The following is a 25,496-nucleotide window of genomic DNA, read 5'->3' as shown; positions in this document are numbered from 1 at the left end:
TTTAAGCTCCCATAACTCTTATGACATTAATTTCCTCAGGGAATAATTAGTTTTTATGTAAATGTCTTATTTCCCCTGCCACACTGACAGAGTAGAATCATTTGCTCTCCCCAACTAGCATAGTTCCTTGCACATAATATGTGCTCAAAAATAATTGATGGATAGGGGCACCTGGGTGGCTTAGTCGATTAAGCGTCCCAACTCTTGATTGGAGATAGGTCATGATCTCAGGGTCATGAGATCCAGCCCTTTGTTGGGCTTTGCCCTGGGTGTGGAGCCTGCTTAAGATTTTCTCTCTCCCTCTCCCTTTGCCCCTCCCCCCCCAAAGAAATTGATGGATAAATCGATGAGTGAACAATTTCACCTCACTGGGTGGAAGTCAAAAGACCTATATTCCTATCCCACCTATGTTATCTTTGGCAAATGCCTTAATTTCAATGGACCATAAAATATGAGAGGTGTTAGGGTGAATGTTACCCAGGGAAATATTAAAGTATAGAGCTAGCCGTTCCATTTTTCAGAAGGAAATGGACACAAGTATAACTGTTTATTCCAGCCTAAGGCTTCTTTAGGGGAACAGAGTCAAGTCTAAGCATGGATAATGTTTTTATCCTAGCCAGAAGCTTAGCTTAAGTAAATTTTTCAATGTATGTAAAAGATACAATAAACACATAAAGTATGAGGTGACTCATAATCAGAAAAATGTTTAGGGGTTCTACATGTGAAAAAGAGAAAAGTGATAGTGTTTATAGAGACAAATGTTGCAAAAATAGGCTACAATAACATCTGGCTTCTGTAGTTGAAAAAAAGGTAAACTACATAAATATGAAATATTAGGTTTCCCTTGTATACTTGTGAAAATTTCTTTACATGCTGATGCTACCACAGCTTGTTTCTAGCATTATTATCTAGTTTAATTAGATTAAATATGTTGTGCCAAAATGTTTGCTCTCAATCTATTGATGTAAAATAGTTCCTTACTGGGCGCCTGGGTGGCTCAGTTGGTTAAGCAACTGCCTTCGGCTCAGGTCATGATCCTGGAGTCCCAGGATCGAGTCCCATATCGGGCTCCTTGCTCAGCAGGGGGTCTGCTTCTCCCTCTGATCCTCCCCCCTCTCATGCTCACTCTATCTCATTCTCTCTCTCAAATAAATAAATAAAATCTTTAAAAAAAAAATAGTTCCTTACTGATCAAAAGATAGTATGTGAGACTACACCCATAAATTAGCAACCACAAGACAATTTACTTATGCAACACATTTGTGCAATATTATTTCATTCCATATATCCAGATTTTCTGCATAATCTGGTTCAGACTAATCTGCAACTCTGTCTCAAACTGATTATCTACCATATTTATGCCATGTCTCCTCTGGCTGATGTGTGTGTATGTGTAGGTAATATTTCATACACATTAATGCTTCTGCAAAAACACTGAAAACCTACATTTACTAGAAAATGCAAAAAAAAAATTTTATTATTTCAAAATGACCTAGTGCCAAATTTCAAGTAGTGAATTAAATATCTATTTTAGAGCTTGCTCTAGATAAGGCATTGTGCTAGTATATACAAAGCATATAAAGATAATTAAGACATGGTCCATGGCCCATGATCTTAAGAACACAGCAACCTGGTAGGAGAGGCAGGCATAAACAAAACAATTATAATGTAAAGCATGGAAACTACCCAAAGTGGGACACTGAGAAAAACTGTTAAGAGTGCCAAAAAGGTAACAACTAATTCTGAGATTATCAGTGGGAAGAGGAAACAGTTGAACTGAACCCTGTAGAATAAATAGGTTTTCAACATGTGATCAGAATACAAATAAAACAGCAAGAACAAAGACTTGGAAGTTGAAGGATCTGGGAGATGTTCAAAGAATGGCTAATGGTTCAGGGTTCCAAAGTAAATGGGATGGAATAATTGTTCCACACTAAAAATTTCAGATTTCATCCTGTATGTGATAAATTATGAAGTTTGAGCAGGGGAGTGATAGTCTCAATTAATTATTTTAGAAATATCGTCCTGGCAGCAATATACAGAATTGTCTGAAGAAAAGATGAAAAATAAGAATAACCCCAGACAAGGATTCACGAGCTGATTCTCAAAGGCTAAAATCTGTTTTCCTTATTTTTGCATCTTCAGTGCCTAATATTGTGCCTGGCACAAAGTATGTTCTCAGTAAACATTAAACATTATTACTCTGTCCTCAACAGCATACCGTGAGAATACAACAATGAAGCTTAATATTATTATAAGGGATTTCCACAAATGTATGGAATTGATCTGGATAGTAAAGGGTTTTTCCAGCTTCCTTTATGGCTCCTCAGCTTAGTTTACATTCAAGTGTGTTTAGGGGCACCTGGGTGGCTCAGTCAGTTAAGCGTCTGACTTGGTTTTGGCTCTGATCATGATCTCAGTGTTGTAAGATCAAGCCCTGCATCGGGCTCTGCACTCAGTGTGAAGTCTGCTTGGGATTCTCTCTCCCTTTTTCTCTGCCCCTCCCTGTGTATGCTCTTTCATTCTCTCTCTCTCTCTCTCAAATAAATAAATAAGATCTCTATATTCAAGTGTGTTTAAATTTACTTCCACCTAGATACAAAATAACAGTAACATAAATAATGTGAATTAAAACTTATAGGGAAAAGTAATTGTCCTAAGAGTCTTTTCATACACATAATTTTTAAAAAATGATGCAGAAATATTATCTACTGAGAAAAAAACACAGATGACTTAGATATATAGGTGAAATTCACTATAAAACAGAAAACTACTTTTAGAAATTTCCAAAGATAAGCAGGAGGAAAATCTCTGTAAAATATATGGCAGACCAAGAACAAATACTCCTTTTAAAGAGTATATGGCCCAGGGGCACCTGGGTGGCTTAGGCATTAAGCATCTGCCTTTGGCTCAGGTCATGATCCCAGGGTCCTGGGATCGAACCCCGCATCGGGCTCCCTGCTCAGCAGGGAGTCTGCTTCTCTCTCTCCCACTCCCTCACTTGTGTTCCCACCTCGCTATGTCTCTCTCTGTCAAATAAATAAATAAAATCTTTAAAAAAAAATAAAATAAAGTAAGAGTATATGGCCCAGCTAAAAGCATGGACTTTGAACCAGACCACGTGAGTTTGCAATTCTGTCTCATACTTTCTAGCTTAATCTTGGGTAAGACACTTAAATTCTCAATGTCCCAGTTTTCTTACCTGTAAACTGGGGTTTGTAATATATTATCTAATTTATAAGTAAAGTGTTTTAGAATAGTGCTTGGCACATAGTAAGCGCTCAATAAAAGTTAGCTATTTTTATTATTTTTTATTATTTTTTTATTTTTTAAGATTTTATTTATTTGAGAGAGAGAGAATGAGAGACAGAGAGCATGAGAGAAAGGAGGGTCAGAGGGAGAAGCAGACTCCTTGCTGAGCAGGGAGCCCGATGTGGGACTCGATCCCGGGACTCCAGGATCATGACCTGAGCTGAAGGCAGTCGCTTAACCAACTGAGCCACCCAGGCGCCCCAGTTAGCTATTTTTAAATTATTATTCTTAATGTAGCAGAAACTATTTCTCAAGATCTGTTCTTTCCTTCTTATTTTAATAATAGAGTCTCCAAGTTGTAACTATGCACATGACTGTCCAGAATAAACAATGACTCTTCTAGCCTTTACTACAGCCAAGAGTGACCAGGTGACTAGGGCCTAACCAAAGAGATGTAAGCAGAAGTGTCATGTGGCAGCTTATGGGAACCTTCCTTGAGAGAAACTAGATACTTACCAGATACTCAAAATTAAATAATATGAAGCTGCTAAGGGTTGGTAAGGACAAAAAGCAATAGGAACTCTAAAACGTTGCTGGTGGGAGTGTAAATTAGTACAATCACTTTGGAAAACAGTTTGCCATTATTATTATTATTATTTTTTTTAGATTTTATTTATTTATTTGAGAGAGAGAGAATGAGAGACAGAGAGCATGAGCGGGAGGAGGGTCAGAGGGAGAAGCAGACTCCCCGCCGAGCAGGGAGCCCGATGCGGGACTCGATCCCGGGACTCCAGGATCATGACCTGAGCCGAAGGCAGTCGCTTAACCAACTGAGCCACCCAGGCATCCCAACAGTTTGCCATTATTGAATAAATGTGATGATAGGCATACTCAATAATCCAGAAATTCATTCCTAAAATTATATTCCAGAAAAATGTATACGTATACTAGGATATATGTACAAGGATATTGATAGCAGCACTATTTGTAATTTGTAATAATCCAAAGGTCCATCAACAATAGAATGGATAAATAAATTGAAGTATATTTATACGATGGTGTATTCATCAATGAAATTTAATTAACATACATACATACAATGGCATCCACTGAATAGAAACAAGAACCAAACTAACACAAACAGCAATATTTAAAAATAAGCAAAACTATATCATTTAGAAATGCATACTTGGGTGAAACTAAAGAAAAGCAAAGCAGTGATTACCATAAAGTCAGGATTATAGTAATCTCTAGGTCTAGGAGGAGACTTCCTCAAGGGAGAGTTGTGATTAGAAAAGGAAACATAGCTTCTCAAATTCTTGTAATGCTCTGTTTCTTTACTTTGAGTGGAGGTTGCATGGATGTTTCTTTAAAATAATTTTTTTAAAGATGTTATTTATTGGGGCACCTGGGTGGCTCAGATGGTTAAGTGTTTGCCTTTGGCTCAGGTCATGATCCCAGGGTCCTGGGATGGAGCCCCGCATCGGGCTCCTGGCTCAGCAGGGAGCCTGCTTCTGCCTCTCCCCCTGCTCATGCTCTCTCTCTCTTTCTGTCTCAAATGAATAAATAAAATCTTTAAAAAAAAAAAGATTTTATTTATTTATTCATGAGAGACAGAAAGAGAGAGAGGCAGAGGGAGAAGCAGGCTCCCTGCAGAACAGGGAGCCTGATGTGGAACTCGATCCCAGGACCCTGGGATCATGACCTGAGCCAAAGACAGACGCTTAACCGACTGAGCCACCCAGGCACCCTTTAAAATAATTTTTTAAGCTATAGATTTTCTTATGTGTTTTTCTATATGAACATTATATTTCACAATTTTAATTACAGATACATAAAGAAACATTGTGCCCTTGGCCTCTCCTCTTTTTCATTCCTTGCTTCATCTTGCTGCCTGAAACATAAATAGTGCCACCTGAGACCATGAGACCAAGGACCACAACACAGGAATATCAGAGTAATGAGCTGGATGGTTAAGTCCCTGAGGCCTTTGTGGGGCACAGCTGCCATATCAGACCTGAACCTTTTACTTCCGTACCTCATTTACATGACAGAGAAATAAATTTTATATTGCTTGGAGATTTTCTGTTATCCACATAGTCAAATCTGACAGTAACTAAAGTACCTATATACAAGATCTTCAAAAGAGAACCTACCAAATAGAAAAATCGCCTGATCTTGCACACAGACACACACACACACACACACGCAATTATGCAATTAATGGGAATTCATGGAAGAAGAAATCAGAAGGGTTCATGAATATCTAAAAAGTGTTTAATCTCAGTAGTAATTAGGAAAATGCAAATTAAAACAATAATGAGAGAGTATTTTTCATGTGTCAGACCAGCAAACATTTTCAAAGAGCAAAATATTCATTTCTGTTGAGTATTCAGAAAAATGATCCCTCTCAAGTATTGTTAACATAAATTGCTATAAATTTTTGGAAGGTAAATTGGCACTATTAAATTTGAAATGCTCTTACCACTTACGGCAGCAAAGCAACACAAATCTATACCATAGGAATAACAGCAATAATATTTAAAACCCTATGTCTAAAAATTCTTATTGCAGCATTATTTGTCAAGATTAAAAAAAAAAAAGCAAACCTGAAAACAATCTGTTAAATCCATCAGTAGCAGAATGTTTGGATAAATTACAGCATATCTTTACTATGAAATATTATGCAACCGTTAAAAACGAGTTAAATCTATATATTTTTATCTGGAAGGTTGTTCATGATGTATTGTTTAGTAAAGAAGGATGACAATTAAGTCACCCATTTTTATATAATTGGCTGAACTATTTTGTGTGTGCATGTCCATATAAATTTGTGTGAACGTGTAAGAGGTATGAAAAGATATACCCCTGGGTGGGGGGATGGGGTAACTGGGTGATGGGCATTAAGGAGGGCACTTGATGTAGTAAACACTGGGTGTTATATGCAACTGATGAATCACTAAACTCTACCTCTGAAACTAATAATGTAATATGGTAATTAATTGATTTTAAATAAAAAAATTTAATTTAATTTAAAAAAGATACACCCCAGATTGCTAACCTTGGTTATCTGGGAATAGGGTTAGTAATAGAGATTACTTTTTCTGTATTCATCTTAGGATGGTTTTACTGGTTACAATGAGCATAACTATGTGTTACTTTTGTAATTTTTACAAAATTATTTAATTTAAAATTAGTTTTAATGAAAGGTATACATCCAAGAATGCAGAGTAGTGTACCTCAATGCCAGATGAACATCTTTATATTGATTACCGCCAAACATTAAATCCGTATCAGTGAAGCAAACTGCACAAACCTGTACAAAATAGAATGAAGTCAATAACTTGGGAGAGTAATGTGGCTTATCCACTGATGTTTCATAATTAGTATTTTGTTAGTAATTAACTAGAAAGACACCCATGTGTTAGTAAAATAAATAAATGCATGTTACTTCTTGCAATATTCTGGGAAGAAATTTAATACCAAGTTACATCATGGAAAGAAAGGAGTTAAGAAATACAGCGACAATTCTTCCTGATCTGGTGGGTCTAGTGATTCCTAAATGAGTGTGTTTGTGAAGGGCTGACTATCAATCAACGTGTACAATCTGCATGTCCCAATTGTACATATCTTCCTGCCCCTCCTCAAATGCTCTTCCGCCTTCAAGGCATGGCCAGTACCTAGCCAGACACCTGAATCATTTTGCCCTCCTCCCTTTCGCTTTCCTTCTTCCTGAATCTGATGGCTAAAATCTCTGTTTTACCTTTGGAACGCTTCTGTCCTTGCCTTCCCTCTGGTCCTGTCCCGTTTGGCCAGGATTAGCTAAAGTCCAGACTCCCTGGCCTGCTCGTCCCTGCCTTTCATACCGGGTCCTTCTGGCTTCCTGCCACCTTCTCCGCGGTCACTCTCCACTGCGTGCCGTAAAGGATTCGCTCAGCCGCAAGGACCCGGGCACCGCAGGCACTGGGCAACCGCAGGCGGAAGTGCCGGGAGCCCGAGGGGCGGGGCCTCGCCTGGCTGGCCAATGCCAGCGCTGAGCCCGGGGCCAGAGGTCACATGCCCAGTAGGCGGGAATTTTCTCAGGCGAAGACGGGTACGTGGCGATTTTACCTCGGTAGCAACCCTGAGAGGCTGAAGAGAGGAGAGAGGGAAGGTGTTCTTGAGCAGAGGAGAAGAAAAGGTCAGGACGGGGCTAGAGTATGGCAGCTCCAAAATTGCTGGAAAACAGATCTGTGAGGCCCGGTTGATGTGGCTCTGTGGGGACAAGACCCCAGAACCAGGGCCCACGTAACCTAATGAGGCGGGAATAGAGGTTGTGAAGGGCACGGAAAGGCCAGTGGGATTTCAACCCACTAACAAGAAGTTGTATAGATTAAACAATACGAGAAAATGTGTGAACCTTGTCTCCTCTGCGATTTTACGTGGTTAAAGTGTGGTTTTTAGGCAAAGGAGGGAGGAAGGGGAGAAATCTCCATACGCCTTAGGCTGGCGAGAGGAGATGGGGAGCCAGCCCTAAAATTCACATTCACTCGTATGTGTCTTAAATAATCTTGGAAATAATATCCCAGTATATATACCTACACTTTAAATATGTAAAATTTTTACCTCAGTGATACTTCAGTAAAACTGGGTGGAGAAAATCTTGTGCCTTACTTCTCTGGCCTTGTGCATAAGAGCCGAACCTGATTACTTATACGCATTTCCATTTTGGCCCCGATCAGGAGGTAGCACAAGAGAAATGAAATCTTTAGGAATAGGTAAGGAAAAATATTTCAGGAATTGCTGCAATTCCTGATTGGTTGGTTGATTGACTGATTGTTTTTAAAATACCTTCTCTTTAGCCATGATTTTGCTTTTCTCCCTTTGACTTTAGAAATAAGGCCGATTTATCTCTCTTCCTATCCATCCACTATTATAAGATGGGATCAAATACCTGTAATGCAATGAAGTAAAGTTGACAGGTGAAAGGAATTCTATGAATATATATGATATATAGTATCTTATTTAAGTACTGTATGTTCAGCATGAATTTAAATGATTAATTTCAATACAACAGTAATTATTGTTTAAGGTAGTTGAGAGTGAATGAATCTGAAGCTAGTAGAAATATAGGCTTCACAAGAAAGGAAAATTTAAGATAAATGCTGATAAAACTGAATGGATTAAGTAGATTGGTTGTTTTAAATTTTTTGAAATAACTTCTAGAATGATGCACAATCAGATAATGTTTTTTGAAAGCACAATATCAAGAAATGGAAATTCTAAATTAATATTTGGCTCAAAGGATCAGTGATACACCATATGGAAAAGGTATGGAAGTACAATGATTGGAAAATATTTCCAGAGAAGCAATCACCAGTAAGAAAACGCTATGTTGATATTGTTTAATTAAGAGTGAAAGAGTGAATTAAGAGTACTATGTACTCCCCATATCTGTTGATACCACAGAACCTAACAATATTAAAAATAATTCACGTAGCTTATTGGGTTTGTTTTCATTGGAAAGCTTATGATACCCAAAATGTCTTCTGATTCATTAATCAAATAAAGTAATTGTATTCTGGGACCAGTTTGCTCTTAGATTTTGTAATACAGTAGTTGAGTAGTTAAGAATGTTCACTTGATAATGACTGAAAATAGGAATAGATTCATAGCTAATTAATGTAGATGAACTCTTAAGATCTTCTGGTGCAGTACCTTCACCATAGAGAAGGAAACAGGTAAACCTCAAATAAGTTTAAAATAATAATGAAACTAAGGCAGAACCATTCGGATTAAAATGTTTATTTCACTCATTAAAAACTTACTGACAAACTACCTTATGAAGACTTCTAGCTTACATCTGAATTCCCCAAAACATTTTAAGTAACTGATCAAAATGCTAAGAACTATCTGATACACTGGACTCTGTCCTAGAGTGACTCTTATAAGCTGTAATTGCTCTGGTTCTCACATAAATGAGAACCATCTTGGACTTTTTCAGCATTCTAAATTTTACCTACTGCTTCATTAGATGAATTTGTTTATTTATCAATAATGATCCATTGACCTAGGAATACTATGTCTTAGTGGCTTTATTCCAAATGAGCTATTAGGGAATTCTAACTTCAGCCTTTTTATTTTAAATTTTTATTTATTTTTTTTTAGTAAACTCTACCCGCAACAGGGGCTTGAACTCATGACCCCAAGATCAAGAGTCACATGTTCTTCTAATTGAGCCAGTCAGGCGCCCTTGGGCTTTTTATTTTTTAAGAGACTTGAATTTCCCAGATTCTTCTCCCCTGCTTCTGCACAGTTTTATGTGTGGTTATTCTGTTTCAAGACCACTTAAGAAATATGGTTATCCTGAGAAAACCACTGTACCAGTCTTGAGAATTCCTGCCTCTTTTGCAACAAAATGGTCACAGAATATATATTTCAGTCCACCAACCAGAAGTTGTGTGGATTAAACAATATATGAACATGTATGAAAAATAGATGAAAAATTTTATATCAACATACATTATTTTCATATTAGATTTAAATCATAGTAATAAATGTTATTTTTATAGTAAACTTTTTTAACACTCAGTGCCTTTTTAAAAATGAATGAACCAAAGTTTTGTGATTAAGAATGGTTTTCTACTCCTTGCTTTGCTATTTTACCAACATTTAATTTTAATTTTTATATTTCCAGATACTGAAATTTGTACTGCTTTCAAAGAAAGAAGACATGTTTTCAACATTCAAATATTGTGCAATAGACTATTTATATGAGGTAGAGTATTATTGGATCACTAACTACTAAGAATTATGATATGAAAAGTACTATCTGCATTCACTACATGATTATGATAATTTTGCCGTAGTCCTTAGATTAATCTTTAGTCTAATTACTTGGAGATTTATTTAAAATTTCTTCCCACTTCCAATATACCTTAAAAATGCCACTTTTGGAAGGAAATTATTGACAATGTATTGTGGATCTGAAGCTGTCAGCAGAAAAAAATGGAAACTTGGCATATTTTGGCTGCTTTTATATGAACATTCTTGAGTGATCTTCCTTGAAAAGAGTGGGGGGAAAAAGCAGTCCCAGTTATCTTTATGAGGAAATAACAGTAGCAGCATGTATTGACCACTTGTATGGGCCAGATACTTTGGTCTTTTGATGGATTATATCATTTGATCCTTTGCTCTTTTGATGGATTATGCCATTTGATCATCATAACTACTTCAAGAGCTAGATTTTACAATTTTACAGGTTAGGAAACTGATGTCTAGAGAACTTAAACAGCTTATACAAAGCTAAGATTCAAGTCCAGTACATTGTTAAGAAACTAATTGGACTAGTCATACAACAAATCATTGTTCTTATGATCTTAATTGATAAGTTAAATTTTGATTTTCTTTATAACCTTGACCTCATTACCAGGAAAAAAAATTACTCCAATGTAACTAAAACTGTTCATTTTATAGGAAATAAGAAAGACATTTACACATCTTCAGGTTTTGTATTTCTTCATAATTGTGGGAGGTAAATGTGTTATTATAACATATTCATGGTAGGGAATCAGAAGTCATTGTTAACCAAATATATTTATGAATATATTGGTCACTTCAAAATTAGTCTGTATTCAAACATCCTTAACTTTTATCTGTGCCCATGGTATCTTAGTTTCTTGCTGGTGGATCACACCCCATGATACAGTACAAATATGATGCTGATTGATGGCATTTCTTGCAAAAGTTGTAGAATTTTGTAAAGTTCATGGAAACAGTGTTGGGGAACCACTCAACAGGTAAAGCTATTGTGAAATGAAGACCTTGCAACATTCATTAGTTACAGATAAGAGGAAGAGAATTGTTTGAATATTAAAGGAGTCAGAGGGCACCTGGGTGGCTCAGTTGGTTAAGCAACTGCCTTTGGCTCAGGTCATGATCCTGGAGTCCCTGGATTGAGTCCCGCATCGGGCTCCCTGTTTGGCGGGGAGTCTGCTTCTCCCTCTGACCATAACCCCTCTCATGTGCTCTCTCTCATTCTCTCTGTCTCAAATAAATAAATAAAATCTTTAAAAAAAAAAAAAAAAAGGAGTCAGAGATGCCTTGGGAATATTTTGGTTAAATATTTTTTTTAAATATCTTCTTTACAATCAAAGGTGAAGTAATGACTAATATGCATATCATTATATAATACAGTTTGTGGGAAAATTTTGACAAAAAACCAGTTATGGTTATAAACTAATTATAACCAAAATTTTGTTAGCTATAAAATTTTATTTTTATAACTATTTCATTTTTTTTAGACAAAGTATTAATCAAGCTTTTTTTCTGTTTTGCAATGAACCTTTGGTCCTTGTTTTATATAAATTACTTTAACTCTTCTTTCTTTGTACCATTTATTCTTGAATAATTAAGACCTCTTATTTAATATCTATAACACCTTCAGCAAACATAAAACTCTTGGGAAATAATGCAAGAAACTGTCATTTGTCCAAATACATAGAATAATGAAGTTTGTGGGAAGTTGAGAGTTACTGAGGAAAAGCTTCATAGAGGAGATATTGCTTAAGATGGGCCTTGAAAGATAAATAGGATTTTTTTTTAATAAATAGGATTTTGATAATCTGAGAAGAATAGTGGGACATTTTTCAGAGGCACACCGTAGACTATGAGGTTTAAGAAATAGGTTTTTGGTTTTTTTTTTAAGATTTTATTTATTTATTTGAGAGAGAGAATGAGACAGAGAGCATGAGAGAGGGGAGGGTCAGAGGGAGAAGCAGACTGCCCGCTGAGCAGGGAGCCTGATGCGGGACTCGATCCCGGTACTCCAGGATCATGACCTGAACCGAAGGCAGCCGCCTAACCGACTGAGCCACCCAGGCGCCCCAGAAATAGTTTTATTTGTTGATTTTTTTTAAGTTAGAAACTTATTTGCTGGTTGTCACAAGTTTAATAATGCAAAGACATAGAAAACAAAATTAAGACAGCCATATTATACTGTTAAGCAAAAAAAAAGCACATTGCTAAATGGCATACTGTATAAATGATGTGATCTCCTTTTTGTCCAAACACATAGACACACACACACACACACACACACATTTTAGCCTAGCCTAGAAAAGGAAGTCTGTGGAAAACATGCCAAAGTATTACTTATATTACTAGGGACCTTGACTTTCTCAGTTATGTGTTCTGTGTTATTTTATATTTTATAATGAGCAGGTATTACCTTTAAATAAAAATAATATGAATTTAAAAGAATAAAAAATTTTAATATTCTGAATATTGATAGTTGCATCTGATAAATATATTAAAAGATTTTATAATCTTACTTTCTTACATAGAATATAGTTAGAAAGAAGTTTTGCAGAGATGCTTTATTGCTTCAAGTCCCTTCATGTTTATATCAAGATGGAAATTATGCAGGAGTTATTGATAATAAGTTTAGGAGGCCATGGATGAGAGGTATGTTTTATTTTTATTTCTCAAAAATCTGTTTTAAAAGTAATGTCAGAGTTTAGCACCATAAATTATTAAGAAAGCATGCTTTTCTTATTAATAAAACTGCATTGCATTTATTATTTTTTTTAAGATTTTATTTATTTATTTGAGAGAGAATGAGATAGAGAGAGAGCATGAGAGGGGGGAGGGTCAGAGGGAGAAGCAGACTCCCCGCTGAGCAGGGAGCCCGATGTGGGACTCGATCCCGGGACTCCAGGATCATGACCTGAGCCGAAGGCAGTCGCTTAACCAACTGAGCCACCCAGGCGCCCTAATAAAACTGCATTGCATTTATTCATATCAGAACTCCAAGGGGTGCCTGGGTGGTTCAGTCAGTTAAGCATCTGCCTTTGGCTCAGGTCATGATCCCGGAGTACCAGGATTGAGCCCCACATTGGGCTCCCTGCTCAGCGGGGAGTCTGCTTCTTCCTCTGACCCTCCCCCCTCTCATGCTCTATCTCTCAAATAAATAAATAAAATCCTTAAAAAAAAAGAACTCAAGGTTACAAATTAATATTTTTATGACAGAATTTAGGTGACAAAGTAGGGAATTGGGAAGCTTATACTAGATATGAATAGAACAAATAAAAGATACATAGATGATGAAGTCTTAAAATATTCTAGCATTTTAAACATTTGTTGTATTGTAATAGGGTCTTGCTCAACTATAGGAGGGCTACTTTAAAATGTCATGATATACCGCATATAAAACTATTTTTAAATGTATAAGTACAAAATACTATCTTTTGCTCTTATGTCATGGATTTAAGAAAGAGGTAGCTTCCATTGAGGAGTCAAGTCAGTTAACAACATTTATTTAGCATGTATTATGTACCAGGTACTGTTATAGGTGCTAAGGACAGTTACTAATAAGACAGAAGTAGTTCCTTCCCTCAGTGGGTTTTCAGATTGGTAAGAAGTATGCAGCAATAAAACCATTAAATATATCAGCTAATGTCTGGTATTAATAAATATGCAGAAAAGACACAATAGGGTAATGTGATACAAGATTTAGTGGGGAGCACTATTTCCTAAGATGCTTAGGGAAGGAAGTGGACATTTGAGTTGAGATCTGAATGATGAGAAGGCAACAACAATGAAAAGATATGGGGGAGAAACCTTTCAAGCAAATGCAGAGTTCCTGACTCAGGAATAAACTTGATGAGTTTTAGGACCAGAAAATTAAGCCACTGTGACAGGTTGATGAAAAGGGGATATCGAAGAAGTAGGCAGCCTCTGAAAGATACAAGGCATTCTAGGCCATAATATGGAGTTTATTTGCTTGTTTATATTATGGCTAATGTAGCAAATCATTGGACGGTTTTTAAAAAGGGAGTGACATAATCTGATATGTGCTTTAGAAAAATCATTCTGGTTGTCTGGAGTATGGAAGGGGTAGGGATTGGGAAAGAGTAGAAATGATAAATTCAATCAGAAAGCTATCATATTAGTTCAGAATCTAGATTGCTAAGTGAATCTACACTCTACATAAAAGATGATAGTGGCTTGAACTAGGCTTATATTAATGGGAGGTGTGAGGAGTGGTTGAATTGAGATTATTTTAGAGATCCAGCCAACAGTGAGAGGGTTAAAGAAGAAATAGAACAATAAAGAATGTCTTCTAGGGTTTTTGACCTGAGCAACTGGGTGGATGGCAGTGCTATTTCCCAAGATAAGGAAAGGCTCGTGGGGAAGCCAGTTTGTGGCTAGAGTCAAAACTCTGCTTTGGCCAGGTTAAAATGCCTATTTAGGTATCTAAATGAAGACATCAAGGAGGCAATTTATTATATAAATCTTGAGCACTGCTGGAGTTTCAAACTGGAGTAATCATATATGGATTGCACATAAACTTATGGAAGCGGATGAAGTCACTGTGAGCATGAGTATATATAGAGCAGAGAGCCTAGGACAAAGCCCTAGAACACTCCAACAGTTAAAGGCAGAACCAGGTAAGAAAACAAGTGAGATAGGGACACCCACGGAGCTCAGTCCATTAAGTGTCTGCCTTCAGCTCAGGTAATGATCTCAGGGTCCTGGGATCAAGCCCTACACTCAACAAAGAGTCTGCTTGAGATTCTCTCCTTTTCCCTCTGCCCTTTCCTGCCCTCATGCTCACTTTCTCCCTCCCTCTAAAATAAATAGGGGCGCCTGGGTGGCTCAGTTGTTAAGCGTCTGCCTTCGGCTCAGGTCATGATCCCAGGGGATCGAGCCCCGCATCGGGCTCCCTGCTCAGTGAGAAGCCTGCTTTGCTTCTCCTTCTCCCACCCCCCCGCTTGTGTTCTCTCTCTCGCTGTGTCTTGCTCTCTGCCAAATAAATAAAATCTTTTAAAAATAAAAATTAAAAAAAATATATTTAAAAAAAAGAACAGGAAAACCAGTTTGGTTAGGAAGGTGTACTATTATCATCTGTCAATATTGGATGACCATTTGAAATTTATGGTCATAATCTGAAATGAATTCATTCAGCATGACTGGATGATCTTTTTCCAATAATTTTCAGCTGTTCTAGTGTATGTACACAAGGTGGAGAGTAGGGGTTTTCCTGAGTTAGTACAAGGGAAAGAGAGGCAAAGGAATCAAGGGTCTTTGTAAGGTAGTGGTTATGTGACTGGCTATGGAAACTGAAGTGTGTAAGAAAGGAAGTAAGGACATGAGGGAGGAAAGTCTTCATTTTACAATGAATATTGTAAAAAGGCAGTGAATCTCAATCAGGTTGGAAGTAAGATAAAGAATAGCTTTCATTAATCTGCTTATCTAAAAGTACAGAAGGAAATAAATGTACAGAAGGAAAAATGAGTTCATCATTTTTTCCTATTTCTTTTTCTCTTTTTAAAAACAATAATAACATTAACAGCCAAAATTTTTTTAAAAGATTTTATTTATTTGCCAGAGAGAGAGAGAGAGAACAAGCAAGGGGAGTGGCAGGCAGAGGGAGAAGCAGGCTCCCCGCTGAGCAAGGAGCCCAATGTGGGACTCATCCCAGGACCCTGGGATCATGACCAGAGCTAAAGGCAGACGTTTAATGGACTGAGCCACCCAGGCGTCCCCATTAACAGCCAAAATTTGTTTACAATATGTAAGGCACTGTTCTAAGCAATTTATATGTCTCATCGCATTTAATCTTAACAACACTAGGAAAAGACCATTATTATTATCCCTAATTTGTAGATAAGGAATAAAGATACAAAGGGATTAAGAGGTTTACCCGAGCTTATACACTTACTCTAAGTAGCACTACAAGTATTAAATAAAATCTAGTCAGGGTGATTCCAGAACCTATATTCGTAACCACTAAACTTTTGTATTTTTTTCAATGACACACAGACTCAGATGTTAAGTGATTTGTTCAAGATAACAAAACTAGTAAGACATAACATTGGTGGTAGAATACAGGTCCTTTGACTTCACTCAGTTGCTTCTTCTGACATTAGTATATGACATGATCTCTCTTTTAAGGAACCGGTGGTCTAATTTGAGAGACAAGCTATAGATACCTAAAATTTTTAAATATGGCTGTGTATGATCATGTGCCAGAGTGAGTGCTACTGACAATTATGGCCCTTCAAGGAGAATATATCAGAACAAGCTGAAATGGTTAATAATAAAACTTCATGAGGACTAATATGAGCTGTTGAACAGGACTATCTAGGATGGTAGTGCTGTATTAGCAAAAGAGAGGTTGTAAAAATGAGGATGGTATGTTCAGGTGATATTGTTCTGACTAGTTGAAGGGTTTTGGGGGAGTGAATTGTAATAATGAGAAAGATTACTTAAATGTTTGGAATTTGATAAAATTTTGGGAAAAATTACATTTGTGAACAAATAACACCATAATATAAAATGTTCATGTTTGGCTTGTAGTAAGTGCAAAAGAAAATTCTAGAAGCTAATGTTTACCATTCTCCTTTCTAGTTTCAGCTGTTTCAGTGTGGGGAATGACAGATGATATTTCAGTCTTGGATCAATGGAAAGCAAGTCTCTTTGTGGAGGAGTTCCTAGAGAAGTATGTGTCCTTAACCTCAATTTCCCCTTTACATCTAAAAGAGAAATAGTAAGTTCTCCAGACCTCTGCAGAGACAAGATCCTTTCCTTTGTATCCTCAGAGATTTTATTCTTTTATCTGAAGAAAAAGCCCTAATCTGAGCCACAAAAGAGAGGTTAATAGAAGTGATTTATACCCTTTTTATTTTGGCCTAATTTATCACATATTAACTGTTCTCTATGCATTTGTGTTATAAAACACACAGAGAAATAAAGCAAATATGTTATTATGCTTTTAATCAATAAGTAAACTTCTTGTAGAATGTGTCTATAGGACACTTTATATTAAAACTGGTCTTTTTTCTTATAGTATAAATGCAGATTTAAGGGTATTTTCTAACATAACTTTGTCAAAACATTATTTATTACTAGTTCAGTCATTCATCAAATATTTATTATATACAATCCTGTGTGCTGGATACAGGATACACAAATGAATAAGACACAGTCTCTACTTTAAACGAACACAAGAAAACAGTCTCTACTTTCAAAGAACACAAGGGAGTACAGATTTATAAATAAATAATTACAATACAATATGGGAAGTGTAATGACAAAGATAGGAACACAGAGCGTACATAATACAAGGAAGAACATCTAACCCAGTCTACATTGTTAATATAGACATAAATTAGAGATTTCAGTGCAAAGGTAAATAATTTACTATGTTGCTTCACTCTGTACAAAGAGTGCTAAGACCCAGGAAGGATTTAGTTATTATTCACATTTTCAGGTTTTAGTAATTTAAGTTTTCCTTAATTGTGCTGGAAAGAAACAAATAACCAATTTAAATGTGTCCAGACTCAAAATGCAAAGAAACCCAATATACCATTTCCATCATCTAGGAATTTAAAAGTCAGGTTAGGAAGATAATATATAGACATAAAAAAATTAACCATGTAAGAATTAAATGATAATATCAGATGACCATCATAAAGTTTATCACAAGGCATAAGGCCAAAATACAAAGTGCCTATTGCATGACTAAACTGAGCACTGAGGAAGCAGGAAGGTGTAGTTAAAAGAGCTCTGCTCCATGAATTAAAAAAAAAAATGTGAATTTCAAGTCGTGATTTGAAAAGTCAAGTACTATCTACTTGACAAGTCATCTTCTCTCTCTGACCCTCACTCTCTATCAGTATAATGATACTGGATCAGTGCTTCTCAAACTTTAATGTGCATGTGAATCACCTGACAATCTTATTAAAAATGGAGATCCTGATTCAGTTGGTCTGTGTCCGGGCCTGTGATTCTGCACTTTTTTTTTTTTTAAGTAGGCTCCATGCCCGGCATGGAGCCCAACACAGGGCTTGAACTCATGACCCTGAGATAAAGACCTGAGCTGAGATCAAGAGTTAGATGCTTAACTGACTGAGCCAACCAGGCACCCCAGATTCTGCCCTTCTAATGTGCTCTTAGGTATGCTGATACTGCTGGCCCAAGAACCTACCTAAAGTAACAAGAAACAAGATGATCTCTAAGATCTTTTCACTTTATGAGTTAGATTGGTAAGGCTGTGCATTTATAAGCAGGAGAGATCAGCTTCACAAAGAAGTAGGAATTGAGCTTGAGCTGGACATTGAAGGAAAAACTAACTTGAGAGAAAATTTTTCAGGCAAAGGGAACAGCAAGTCTGAAGGCATAGAGCAAGAATACGCAGTAAGTCCTCAGTGAAGGCAATGATCTAGCTACTTTGACTCAAACAAGATTCATGTGTGGGAGAAATGGGAGGCCCTGAAGGAATGGATGCGCGATCTTATCTGACCTTCCATTCATTTTGCAGTACCAAGATAGAGTCCATGGCAAAGAAGGTGGACCTGTGGCACCACCTAGAATCACTTTTACATTTCTCAGCCTCTCTGTAACTACATATAGCCATGCAACTAAGTTCTTCCTAATGGGATATTAAGCAAAAGAGGCTTATGCAACTTCCGGGGAATGTCCTTAAAAGGAAGCAGCATGTTTTTCTCCTTCACTTTTCTCCTTCCGAGTGCTGGAATAGAGATGTAATGACTGGCTCCAGCAACCAGCTTGGACTATACTGACAAGAACTAAATGTGGAAGTGAAAGAGTGGAACAAAAAGAGCTTTAGTCTCTGACACATTGCAAGCTGCTTTACTAACCATGAACTTCTAAAGTCCACTTTTTATATGTGTTTAAGCTATTATTAACTTCAATTTTGTCTCATACAGTAAGATTTAATTTTTAATAGACTTTATTTTTAGAGAAGTTTTGGTTCAAGCAAAACTGAGCAGAAAGTATAGAGATTTTCCGTGTTAAAATTTAATTTTAAATAATTCTGTTACTGCAGTTTTGTTACCTAATGGATTTTAGGAATAAACATTCTGATCATTAGCACTACATAGAGTCCCTAAATCTTGCTTTTCCTCTCTTTCTCCCCTTTCTTTGTTCCTTGTTTCTATTTTTGTTACTTCTTAATATTGATTCTAAGACTTCAATTCTTTTACTAACGTGTTGGTGTGCTGTGTTTTAACATATGTGGGTATTTTCTGCCGTGTGTTCCTAAGAAATCTTATGTTCTGCAAAATTACACACTAAAAATAACAGGACATACAAGAAAATTGGCTTCTGTAGTCAAAGCTACAACTTGTGACAGAGCACTAACAAAAATAATAACTATTCTAATTTTTAGAAAACCACCAGCAAAAAAACCCCCAGCATAGTTTAAAAGACATATTAAGCTCCTAATAAATATATACATATTAGAGTAAATATAGCACTTATTTTAGCTTGATGGACAGAATAAAGAAGGGGTTGAGGCTATCAAATCATGGAGACAAGGGCAAAATGCAAAAACATCAGGGAGAACCATGCAATAAACTTCTAGCTTCCAGGAGAGAGCACATGAACAAGTAGAATAAGAGGAAGAATGTATAACAATATCCCCTATTCCTCTGTGGCTTGCTATATTCTGATGAATGCAGTTGAATTCAGGGCATTGCACATATATTTATTTCCCATATACCTCATAACTATTATGTGAGGTGGATATTACTATCCCAATATTATATATGAGAAACTGAGACTCAGATTAAATAACTTGTCCACAGTCAAGAGTTGGAGCTATTCAAATATTCAAATCCTAGTCTGTCTGACTTCAAACCCTATATACTCTTTGGTTTGGTTTGGTTTATATTACAGCTTTATTGAAATATGATTCATATCCATATAATTCACCCATTTAAAATGTCCAATTCAGTGGATTTTAGTATATTCACAGAGTTGTGCAGTTATCACCACAATCAATTTTAGTGCATTTTCATCAACACAAAAAGAAATCTTATACTTATTAGCATCCACTCCCTGTTTTTCCCCCTCCTCCAGACAGGCAACTACTAGTCTACTTTCTGCCTCTATAGACTTGCTATTCTGGACATTTCATATAAATGGAATCAAAGTAAAATCATACACCAATTCCAGCATAGGGAGGGGATGTAGTTTCCCCAGACCAACAAGCAATGCTCTGATACCAGCTGGGTATCCTATAATTCAACTCAATTCTGACACTATCTACCCAGAGATAGTGTCAGATACCACCTGTTAAGGACTCAGTCCTAGAAGACTATCTCCCCTCTCCTGCCATTTCAGACTCCACTTGCAAGTCCAGGTAATAACCTGTGCTTCTGACCCACTGGCTATAGATTGGAGGTTCCAGCAACCTCCTCCTTGGATTTGATCTATTTGCTAGACAGACTCACAGAATTCACAGAAACATTTTACTTACTGGATTACCAGAATATTATAAAAGGATATAACTCAGGAACAGCTAGATGGAAGATATGCATAGGGCAAGGAATGGGAAAGGGGCACAGAGTTTCCATACATTGTACCTTCACACCACTTTCCCAACGTTTCCTTGTGTTCACCAACCCAGAAGCTCTCTGAATCCCACCCTTTGGGTTCTTATGAAGGCTTCATTTCATACATGTTGATTATAGGCCATTGGCAATTGATTCAACCTCTAGCCCTTCTCCCTGGAGGTCAGAGGGATGGGGCTGAAATTCCAGCCCTCTGATCACATGGTTGTTTCTCTGGGCAACAGAGAGGTTTTTCCAAAAGTCACCTCATTAACATAACCAAATATACCTTTATCACTCTAAACACTTAGGAAATTCCAAGGGCTTTGGGATTTCCTTGCCAGGAATGGGGATGAAGACCAAATATACATTTCTTATTTAAAACACAATATGACATATACAATATGGGATCTTTTGTGGCTGGCTTCTTTCATTTAGCATAATGTATTCAAGGTTCATCTGTGTTGTAGCATGTTTCAGCACTTACCTTTTTTCTTAATGGCCAGATAGTAATCCATTGTGTGGACATGGCACATTTTATTTATCCATTCATTAGTTGATGGACATTTAGGTTGTTTTCAGTTTTTAGCTAGTATGAGTAATGCTGCTATAAATATTTGTGGAAAAGTTTTTGTGCATACATATGATTTCATTTCTCTAGTAGTAGAATTACTAGATCATATGGTAACTCATTATTTACCTGTTTGAAGAATTGCCAAATTATCTTCCAAGCAGTTGTACCATCTTGCATTTCCACCAGCAGTGGATGAAGGTTACAATTTATTTACATCCTTGCCAACACTTGTTATTATCTGTCTTTTTGATTATAGCCATCCTAATGGTTCGCTTATTTTATGTCATAGTAGTTTTGATGTGCATTTCCCTCATGGCTAATGATGTTCAGCATCTTTTTGTGTAATTATTGGCCTTTAGTTTATCTTCTTCAAGAAAATGTTTAAGTCCTTTGCCCATTTTCCAGTTGGTTTATGTGTCTTTTTATAACTGAATTTTAAGAGTTTGTTATATAGTCTAGATACAAGTCCCTTATCAGACACATGATTTGCGAATATTTTCTTCTGTGGATTATCCTTCCGCTTTCTTGGTGGTATCCTTTGAAGCACAGTTTTTGAAAATTTTTGATGAAGTCCAATTTATCTGTTTTTTTTCTTTAGTCACTTGGGCTTTTGGCATCATATCCAAGAAGGCTTTGCCTAATCCAAAGTCATGAGGATTTACTCCTCTATTTTCTTCTAAGAGTTTGCCTGGAATTTTTTTTTTTAAGACACAAATCAGATCACGAACTGTCTCTGTTATAACTTACTGACAGTATCCCATTGCACATAGAATAAAATCCAAAGTTCTTACCAGGTGTTGTAATGCCCAACATGATCTGGTCCCTTCCTTCCTATCTAACCTTACTCTGTTCCAGTCACCCTGACCTTTCTGCTTTTCTTAGATTATGCCAAACTTGTTACCCCACTTAAGGCCTTTGTATAGGTCACTCCCTACCATTATTCAGGTAACTGTGGAATTATCAGCTCCTCACCTGGCCACTCTCTAAAACAGACCTCTTATCAACTCTCAGGCTGTTACTTGATGTCCTAATATTTTATTTTATTCAAAACAATTTTTTGCCACCTGACATTATGTTGTTTGTTTGTTTGTCTATCATCCCATTAATAGGTAAGCTTCACGAGGGTAAGAACTTTGTTTTGCTCTACCACTCCATTCTCAGTGCCTAAAATGGTGTTAGCACACTGTAGACACTCAATAAATATTTCTTTTAAGTTAAGGAATTAGTGAATTGGAGTGGACGAACTTACCCAGATAGAATGATGTGGAAAGAAAGCAAACACCATCTAGATTGGAATCCTGGGAAATACCAGTACCACAGGTTAGGTGGAGGAGGAGACACCAGTGAACAAAGAAGAGATAATATTGGACACGGAGGTAGGAGGAGATCCAGGAAATACTTTTCTTCATAGAACATTTATATCTAGGGAAAGAGAATTGACTGATTTTTCTCAAAACTGTAGTACCAAGGATTATTACAAAGTGCTGACCCTATTAGTAACATTTAAAACAAAAGAGAGAATTGCAATATAAATGCTAAATTTAGAAGTCTGTAAAGATTCACATAGGAATCAATGGTCTTAAGAGTAATATGGACCTGGGTAAGTTGAAATATTTTTTCTTGTGCCTTGTATTTTCTTAGTAAAGGAGAAACTTTAGAGATTTTTCTATGACTTGAAGATATGGCATATTCATTTTTCTCCAATTACATTAGGAGGTTATATTATTTTGGTTCTCAGTCTGTGTAGGGGATTATTGAGGCTAAAATATTTTAGGATATCAGGGGGGAAAAGATATATTAGAATGTGTAGTTAAATTGCCAATAATATATTTATTTGTCAGAAAATTCATTAAAAAGATCTCTTAGAAATCCAAACTCTCCCAATGTTACAGACAGTGGCAGATTACCTGGATGAATCAGGCAACAGGCAAGGTATGTGCAAGGTCAAGGGAGCCCCCCAAGAAAAAAAAGGGCCCCAAAACAGCAGGAAGTTGTTAATGCTCTAAGCTTGTAGGAGCAAGGGGACTGAACAGTAATCAACCCAGTAAGAACTACGGCTAGCTGTAGGAGAGGGGCTGTCTGACAAGAGATGTAACTGTTGGTAGAAAAATGCAGCCACTTCCAAACTGTGGCCCAGGAGAGGGATTTGGGAACAATAATATCTCAACTTGTCTCTCTTCCCACCTTTGATCTGCCAATGCTTCCTATTGGCTAAACCCAACCAGAAACCAGAGAGCAAGGGAGCTTAGTTCAGTCATAGAGATGAGCCTCTCAGGTTGAAAAACAGAATATAAAAGGTTGGCTAATCATGTGGAAAAGCAAACACTGAATATCCAATACAACGGCAACTTGGCAATGCATGGAAAAGTGTAAAAATCTGTATACCTTTGGGCGCCTGGGTGGCTCAGTTGGTTAAGCAACTGCCTTCGGCTCAGGTCATGATCCCGGAGTCCCTGGATTGAGTCCTGCATCGGGCTCCCTGCTCGGCAGGGAGTCTGCTTCTCCCTCTGACCCTCCCCCCCTCATGTACTCGCTCTCTCTCATTCTCTCTCTCTCAAATAAATAAATAAAATCTTAAAAAAAAAAAATCTGTATACCTTTAATCTCATTGCTTCGGTTTTTAGGAAACCTATTTTAAGAAAACAGGCAAGTGCACAAAGATATTCCTTGCATTCTAATAGCAAAGGATTACAACAAATTTAAATTGCCAACAATAGGGAACTGTTTGAATATATTATGGCCTACCAATACAATGGGATCCTGTTCATCCAAAATGAAGTGAATGTACATTGACTGACATATAATTGTACTCATGTTTTATTGTTTATCAGAAAAGGCAGGTTTCATAATACTATGTACATGAATCCACTTTTGTTAAAAAATGTCCAAAAGTAATTGAGAAAATATATAATTTTTGAATTCATTTCTTGAGCGTTGGGGCTATGGGTAACTTTGTATCTGTTGGAATTTTGTAATTTTTCTACAATGAACATTATTTGTTAATAAAGATGTTTTAAAATAGGACATACATAAAATCAGTAATTTTATAATGTCATAGAAAAACAATTACAGGAATGGTGACTCAGATTGACTGTGGGTTTGAGGAAGTTGTTCCAAGTTCAAACCCAAACTCCCAAACTGAAGTAGAAGAAGCCAGTTTATATACCCATAAGGACTACACTGAAGTCTTTACACTTGTCAGCGGTTTAGAAAAATGTCCAGCACTTCAAACACAGGACGAAGGTAAAACATTTATTGTTTCTATTATTATAAAACATTTCTTACTAACAAACAGATTGTCATTTTTGTGAGTGTTTTTCTGTTTTATTGGATTTTTAATTTTTCTATTTTATTAAAGGTATCCACCTGCAAAATTATAATTCTAAGCTTTGCCACATTAGGGAAATACTTTCTTTTTCATATTAATCCCCTTTTTGTGAATTTGGTTGTTTTTGGAGTTTGTGCATGCTGGTCATCAAAAAAGCCTCAGGGATTTGATCATTGTCTGCTCACACCATATTACTGTAACCAGATCTGATGACATAGCAATCTCGTATAACATTAAAATAGTAGATCACTAAATGATGGCTGTATTTTATTTTCAAAATATGCTCAAGATTTTCAATCTCATCTTATTGATGTGAAACCATAATTCAAAGTAGAGATGGAATAGTTGCAGTATTAGATCAGGAAATTCACCTCATTTTTACAAATTTACCATAATTAATAATTAAAGTACATTTTGGAATATTATGCAGCCATCAAAAAATGAAATCTTGCCATTTGCAATGATGTGGATGGAACTAGAGGGTATTATGCTAAGCGAAATAAGTCAATCAGAGAAAGACAATTATCATATCTCACTGATATGAGGAATTTGAGAAACAAGACAGAGGATCATAGGGGAAGGGAGGGAAAAATGAAACAAGACTAAATTGGAGAGGGAGACAAACCATAAGAGATTCTTAATCTCAGGAAACAAACTGAGGGTTGCTGGAGTGGAGGGGGGTGGGTGGGATAGGGTGGCTGGGTGATGGACACTGGGGAGGGTATGTGCTATGGTGAGCACTGTGAATTGTGTAAGACTGATGAATCACAGACCTGTACCCCTGAAACAAATAATACATTATATGTTTATTTAAAAAAAGTTTAAGATACGCTATAGCTTCAGCTATGATAATCTAATAGAATATATAATAATTTGGTTCTTTTACGGCTGTTTTTATGTAAATATACAAATTGTGTATAAAATTTTTTGTGTTGGCATATAGGTGTGTGATGACATAGAGTTAAATCCCTCTTAGCTTGAGATGAAAGAGTGAGAGATTGCA

At 36.6% G+C, this 25,496-nt stretch overlaps 1 protein-coding gene across 1 annotated transcript in view; it reads left to right on the top strand.

Annotated features, from left to right (window-relative positions):
- Positions 1 to 9,964: 9,964 nt before the first annotated feature.
- The window catches only part of SHOC1 (shortage in chiasmata 1), an 84,746-nt gene continuing 69,214 nt past the window's right edge, over positions 9,965 to 25,496 (top strand). The window contains exons 1-4 of the mRNA XM_045882923.1: positions 9,965 to 10,009; positions 12,576 to 12,696; positions 16,645 to 16,735; positions 24,224 to 24,408. Coding sequence (XP_045738879.1) covers positions 9,965 to 10,009; positions 12,576 to 12,696; positions 16,645 to 16,735; positions 24,224 to 24,408 — 442 coding nt within the window. The remainder of the gene's footprint in view (positions 10,010 to 12,575; positions 12,697 to 16,644; positions 16,736 to 24,223; positions 24,409 to 25,496) is intronic.

Source organism: Mirounga angustirostris, unplaced genomic scaffold, assembly GCF_029215605.1.
Source record: "Mirounga angustirostris isolate CCGP_5_RB_7025 unplaced genomic scaffold, mMirAng1.0.hap1 SCAF_15, whole genome shotgun sequence".
Classification (NCBI taxonomy): Eukaryota; Metazoa; Chordata; class Mammalia; order Carnivora; family Phocidae; genus Mirounga; species Mirounga angustirostris.
The sequence above is the reverse complement of the archived record's forward strand: the minus strand, read 5'-3'. Positions and strand labels throughout refer to the sequence as shown.